General features: G+C 52.4%; 1 protein-coding gene across 1 annotated transcript; it reads left to right on the top strand.

The window, feature by feature from the left end:
* The first annotated feature begins 5186 nt into the window (after positions 1 to 5186).
* LOC146194990 (uncharacterized) lies at positions 5187 to 6343 on the top strand. Its single transcript, XM_084597600.1, has one exon. The coding sequence runs from the start codon at positions 5482 to 5484 to the stop codon at positions 5878 to 5880; it is 399 nt and encodes a 132-aa protein (XP_084453726.1). The 5' UTR covers positions 5187 to 5481; the 3' UTR covers positions 5881 to 6343.
* Positions 6344 to 6817: the final 474 nt, after the last annotated feature.

Here is a 6817-nt window from a genome sequence, read left to right as displayed (position 1 = left end):
ACCATGGCAAGGGCCGGCAACATCCACATAATACATGTGTTGCTGGTGACCATAGTATCGCTCCAACGCTTCCGTGCGCGCTTGGCGACGACCGTTATGGTCTTTTGTGGACATGTTGCGGGGAAGGGGTCGGACCCGGAGGTCACGTCTCCAGGGTTCTAGCACTCTCACCCTTTCCTCAATGTGTAATCGTGTTTGATGTGTGGCCGGTCCAAGAGGTGGTTACCGGACGTGGTCTGTGTAAGATGCGTGTATTGGCTTAGTAAGTGGGCTTATCGTAGCTCCCCGAAGGTGTTCACCACGCCCAGAGCCAGAAGTCTCTGGTAGGATGTACTGACCGGAAGGTCGAGAGCCCGCTTGATGACTTTCCGGTGGATGGCCTCCAGTAGATCCTCATCGTGTTTACGCAGGTACAAGCAGGGTGTCGAGTAGAGGATTCTGCTCGTTACAAAAGCACGGGCAAGCCGCAGTGCATCCTTGCTTCGTAATCCGCCCCGCTTGTTGGAGACCCGGCAGACCATACGGCCCACCTGGTCTCCCACCATGCGAAGTTTAGCCAGAGTGGTGTCAACTCTGCATTGATGGTGTATGAAGAGGCCAAGGACGCGGATCTCTTTGGCTTCCCGGATCAGTTCCGAGGGGAGACTGATGCGAAGCTGAGTTGTCTCGAGGGGAGGGACGTACGTGCACAAATTCAGATTTAGCTGCGGTGCACTGGAATCCGCTGTAAGTCGCGTAGTCGTCGACTACGGTCGCCGCTGCCTGCAAGCAGAACTCCATGTGACCCAGGTTACCTTGCGTGGCCCAGATTGTGATATGATCCGCGTAAAGTGCGTGATGTATCCGGAGAAGAGAAGCCAATTTGGAGGGAAGATGAAGCATGGCTAAATTGAGAGGAGGGGAGACAAGACAGCGCCTTGAGGTGTTCCTCTCGAGCCGATGGCGTATGGCCCGTGCTTCGTATCTTGTATGCGATTGTAGGCTTGGCGGTCTGTAAAGAATTGTTTTATGTGATTGAGTGTTTTGTTACCACAGTTGGTGTGACTGAGGTGATCGAGGATTACTTCGTGCTTCACGTTGTCAAATGCACCTTTAAGGTCCAAGGCCAGGATCACTTTGTCATTATGGGGACATTCGCAGGATCTAAGATGTCGTGCTGGTGCTGAAGGAGTATATCCTGTGCTGATGTTTGAGGGCGGAAACCGAACATGGTGTCCGCGAAAATGTGCTGTTTCGAGAAATTCGGAGTCTGTCGCGCACCATTGCCTCCATCAGTTTGACGACACAAGACGTGAGAGTGATGGGGCGAAGGTTCTCCACATCAATAGGTTTGTCGGTTTTCGGTATAAAGGTGACGAGAGCCGACTTCCAATCGAGAGGGAGAGGACTGTCTTCGTCCCAAATACTATTGATGTATTTGAGAAGCGCGACATATGCTGCATCGGGAAGGTTGGCCAAAAGCTTGACCGTAACTTTGTCGCGTCCGGGTGAAGTGCGCGTTTCATCTTGCTTAAGGCCGCCCGGAGGTCCTGGAGCTGGAACGGAGTGTCCAGCTCCATGTTCTCTTTGCCTGCATACGAGTAGGCACCCGCCCGGGGGTCCTTGGTGGTGCGCAGGTATCGGTCCCTGAGTGTGTGTGCTAGCTGTGTTGTCGTTCCTGTAAAGTTGTGCATGACTTTATGTAAGTGGCGTTGGGTTTCCGTGCGTATTTGTGCTGGATAGATGAGCGCGTGGAATAGGCGCCACGTATTACGATCAGAGGTCTTTCGCGCAGCTGTGCTGCACCTGTCTACCCAGTTAGTGTCGGCTAGCTGAGTAGCATATTCCGCGGCTTGATGTGTGAGTTCGAGGATGCGTTTTTTGAGGCCTTTGTTACGTTTCTGTTTTTTTTTTCATCTTTTGGTGAGGCTGCGGCGGGCCTGCCAACAATGTAGGAGGTGGTTGTCTACGTCCGTTTGCGTTTCGTGAGCTGTATCTGCTTTTCGTGTTGTTTCAGTGAAGACGTGACTGATTTGTACCAGGTGTCATATCCCGACTGGAGGGAGTCTACGATAGACAGAGAAGTGCGGAATTTGGTCCAGTACGGGACACAAGCTTGTGTTTGTGGGCGTTTTAGTGGGCGCGTGTAGATGGTTGTGTAGATTATACAGTGATCATTACCAAGAGTTTCCTCTGTGTTCAGTCAGTCGGCATGGCGTATGTTGCGTGTAAATGTGAGGTCCGGGCAAGTGTCGCGTTGAATTTTCTACACGTGTTGGGTTGGCGGGGTCGTGTGGAGGTTGAGTCAGAGTGTAGAGAGAAGTTCCGCAAGCTTCCTCCCACGTGTGTTCTCCGGGGATAGCCCCAGAGCCTGCTCTGAGCATTAAAATCGCCGGCAATCAGAAGTGGGTCCTTTCCCGCTACCCGCATAGCTTGCGTGAGACTTTCGCTTAAAGTAACATTCTTAAGTTTCGGGAGACAATAAATGTTTAGAATGTGTACAGGTGGGTCAGACCGTCTTAGGGGCAGTACCGACAACATCGTGTACGCGAACGGTGGTGTTGTGGGGAGTGTGACTTCCTGTGCAGTATATTCCCTGTGAAGAAGCATACATGTCTGCGGGTTGTGTTGAAATGTAGTGTAGTTTGTGAGCTTGACGCCTGCGCCGGGTTCCTGAAGGGCAACCGCGGCAACGAGGAATTCAGAGGTCTCAAGGTAGAGGTGGAGTTCATCTCGCTTCTTGCTATTCTTGAGACCTCTACAATCCGCCTTTTGTGCGAGTTTTCTGCGCATGCGCCAAGTCGTAGCGCGGCGCCGGGCGACCGATGGAAATCCATTGGACGGCGTCGACGGCGTTTCTCGGCGCCGCCAGTGCACGGGGGCTGGCGGCACCGGGCGGCACGGTGACCATCGTAGGCTTGGCAAAGCGATGCCAAGTACATCTGCCGCGTACGGTTGCCACCCTCTAGGCGTGCTTGATGCAAGACGCGGTTTTCAGGTTTCTTTCGGCGAGCCGCGACCAACAAGCTTGAATTAGGGCCACCAAGCGTCATGATGTGAAATGCCGACTGCGTACCCTAGACTGTAAGAAAAACACTTCGTTACATGTATGTATGCATCTAAAGGAAATGTGCATGATGAAAAGTATCTACTGGAGTTTGCACCAAGCCTGTAACCCATCCGTGATAGCCGCAATGAGCAAATATTACGGCCTAGCGCACACAGCCGCCTGTGATATCTGAGCTACCTAGCCCTTTCACACATAAAGAAAAGAAACGACAAAATACGCCGCCATCAGGCCCCGGCACAACCAAAGCAAACACGCACCAAAGAAATCATCATTCCAGCTATCACTGGTGTGTTACAGGCCGGGTGCAAACTCCAGTAGGTACTTTTCATCATGCATATTTCCTTTAGATGCATACATACCTGTGTTATCGGTCTTTTTGCTGTTCGGATCATATAACTCACTTGACACGCTTGCACGACGCACAGTATTTGTTTACCTTACAGGCTCGCCTTCGTGCTCGCCAACACTTTCTTCCTTTGGTGTACGCAATCAGATGCATTTCGTTAGAAAGGTTGATAATCGTCGTCTTCGTCCAACCGTTTGGAATGGCAAGGAAACCGCTCCGCACAAATGAGTCTCCTGGGGGGTTGATGCTCGTTCACTCGCAGAGTGGATCGCTCTGGACGTAGAACAGCGTTGGTTCCTGACCGAGATGCGCATCCGATAGCGTAATTCCGTCTCCTCAACGGTTGGGTCCCGCAACTTCTTTCTCCTCACTGAATGCCTCTCAGCGGGTTAAATGGCAATAATTACCAAAAGCCCCGCTATTATTCATTTTTACAATATTTCCGCTATCTGTCGCCAGGTGACGCTGCTCAGAGGACCCTACCGTTGAGGGAACGGAATCACGCCCATCCGATATGTAGGAGATGCGCATGTGTCTCCAAGTCGTCGATTCCGCAGAAATAGCGGTGGAGGCAGAAAGGTTGTGGATCTTTTCACAACACAATGACTATTCTCTGTGCACCGAGAACCTCTTCACCACTGCGACCACGTCCGTTCTGAGGGCGGAAACCGACAGCGCTGAATCATCCAATGCCAGAAAAATGCCGCGCGTTTCCTGCAGGTGTGCACTCCGGCCCGGACAATGCCCTTTTCAGGGAGCGTGTACAAGAGTCTCTCTGCCAAGCTTTGTTGATGAAATCCTATAGCTGCACGCATTTGGATGCCGCGATGACGAAGCGACGCCCATTGCACCTTGCCGGCGCCTAGGTGACCGCATTGTGCTCGGTAACTCTAGATACCCCTCGCATAAGTGCAGCTCGGAAGTCACAGGAGACGATTCCACCTAGCTCTGCAGCATCAACAAACCCCTGGCTGCTTTGCCCTTTGAGATCCCCTTCTCTCGCTCTGCCTCCACTCTCTCCAGTTGGTTGTGAACCTGCACTCTGAGAGCGTCTTATTGTCACGTCTAACACGGCCCGCGCTATACGCTGTTGTGTCTGGCCAAAGCCGCCCAGAAATTCAGCTGGACGCCAAACTTCTTCGGCGAACGCCTCCTTCACAAACTCTGGATACTTCTCTGCAAAGCACCAGTGCACTGGAGGCGAGCCGTACCAAAGGGACAGAAGCGACGTGTATCAACATGCGCTGAACGTCCAGACAGCACGGCGCGCCGTGGCCCTGACGGTGAACCCCTTCTCGCCCCGCGGCATATTTGAAGCGAGAGCGCAGCAAGCTCTCCCATTGGCCCTGCGAAAGTGCTGCCGTCGGATTGGACTATTTTGAGCGTCAACGGTTCTCGGCAACGGAGTCTCAAGTGCTTCCGTTCGAGACTCCGAGTGTGAGTTCGTCACGAGCGTCCATCGGGAGCAGTTCGCCCCCTGACAGTGCGGACGCGGCGGAATCTCCCCGGCCGTTGCTGCGCGAGAACAGTCGCGTATGGCTATGTTAGCTTTCGGCCCCAGAGCCGATCTTGTTGTGTAAATGCATGTAAATAGTGTATAAAGCATTTTCTTCATCTCACCAACGCCGACTCGGATTCATCGCTACCGCCCAGGGAGCTGACAGCCCTCGTTCACGAAACGGGTGACGAGCGCTGCATTACCAGCTCCTTGGCACAACGCTGTTGACGGTGGGCTACTGTGTGATAACCCCACCGGCACAACATTGGTGGCAGTTGCAGGATCCACTGGCACAACATTGGATGGCAGCTGCGGGATTGACCGGCGTCAGGCACCTCGGCGCGGTGAGTACCTGAAGTTTCCCTCAAACGCCAGACTTCTCTAACACACAGGGTAGCTTAGAGAAAGGCTGAGCGTAGCATTGTGTTAACCTTGCGTGTTTCAAGCCTACAGGAAGTGTTTTGAAAACCAGGGGATGCTGAGAAGGGAATCAGTGTGAGAAAGGCTTGCGCATCTCTTGCTAGGAGCGAGATAGCGAACGTATAGTACACTATTCTAAAAAGGCAAACAACAAGAGGCCGGTAAAGGATGGAGAGTTACAAGGTCAAAGAACTTCTCCAAATTTGTGAGGAGTTGGGCATCGATGTGTGCTCAACGAAAAGAAAAAAAGCGATCCTTGAGATCTTGCAGACTAATGACGTGACGGTTGAGGAAGCCGCAGAGGCCTGGGCTGATGTCAGTGAACGTCGCGAGAAAGCGGAGGAGAAGGAACGTCGCGAGAAAGCGGAGGAGAAGGAACGTCGCGAGAAAGCGGAGGAGAAGGAACGTCGCGAGAAAGCGGAGGAGAGGGAACGTCGCGAGAAAGAGGAGGAGAGGGAACGTCGCGAGAAAGCGGAGGAGAAGGAACGTCGCGATAAAGAGGAGGAGAAGGAACGTCGCGATAAAGAGGAGGAGAGGGAACGTCGCGATAAAGAGGAGGAGAGGTAACGTCGCAAGGAAGAAATGCAGGAGCGTGAGGCGGATAGACAGCTGGAGCGTAAAAGGATAGAGTTGGAGCTTCACAAAGGCTCGCCAGCACCTAGCTTAGCTTCTGCGACAGTCCTTTCTAACAGTCCCAAAATCCGTGATCAACTACCGCCTTTTGCTATTGGCGAGGATATGGCTAAATTCCTCGTGAAATTTGAGCATGTGTGCGAACGGAATGACATCGAGCCATCCCTCTGGGCACAGAATTTGTTGGCTTTGCTTCCCGGGGAGGCATCTGACGTAATCACGTGCCTGTCGAAAGAGGCTTTCGAAAGCTACAGTGATGTCAAGGAGGCACTACTGCGGAAGTACAAATTGTCGCCTGAAGCCTTCCGGCAGAGGTTCCGATATGCTCATAAGGGTAAGGAGTCGCATGTTGACTTCGCGTTCCGTCTGAAGGCCGACCTAGTTGAGTGGCTCAAGGGCGAAGAAGTTTACAACGATCGCGATAAGCTCGTGGAATGCATCGCATTAGAGCAATTCTACCGTTGTATCGATGATGATGTCAGGCTCTGGTTGCTAGATAAGCTAACGGAGGTTAAGCTAAACAAGGCAGCAGAGTTAGCGGAAGAATATTACGCCCGCCGAAGCTTGCACAACAAGGCAGTGCGCGTAGAGAAAACTGACAGGAAAGATGGCTTTCCGAGGAGGCCCGACGAACGGAAGCCATTCACGCGTCGTGAGTTTCGTAAAGACTCGTCTCTTACAAAAGAAACTGTAAGGGAGTGGTAGAATGAGTCTCAGAGGGCTAATGATGTTCCCAAACAGGGCAACGATGCGACACGTTCATTTGAAAAACGCAAACCGTTGAAATGTTATAACTGCAAAAGGGAAGGGCACCTTGCAGCGTACTGCAAACAGAGAGTTGTGTTGGCGACCATTCGGGAAACAGACAAAA

Source organism: Amblyomma maculatum, chromosome 3 (genome assembly GCF_055883805.1).
Source record: "Amblyomma maculatum isolate TAMU_Amacu chromosome 3, ASM5588380v1, whole genome shotgun sequence".
NCBI lineage: Eukaryota > Metazoa > Arthropoda > Arachnida > Ixodida > Ixodidae > Amblyomma > Amblyomma maculatum.
Note: the sequence above shows the minus strand (reverse complement) of the source record. Positions and strands in the feature narration are given on the sequence as shown.

Excerpts from the sequence above, each read along its gene's own strand:
- LOC146194990 (XM_084597600.1), top strand. The coding sequence starts at position 5,482 with ATGGAGAGTTACAAGGTCAAAGAACTTCTCCAAATTTGTGAGGAGTTG.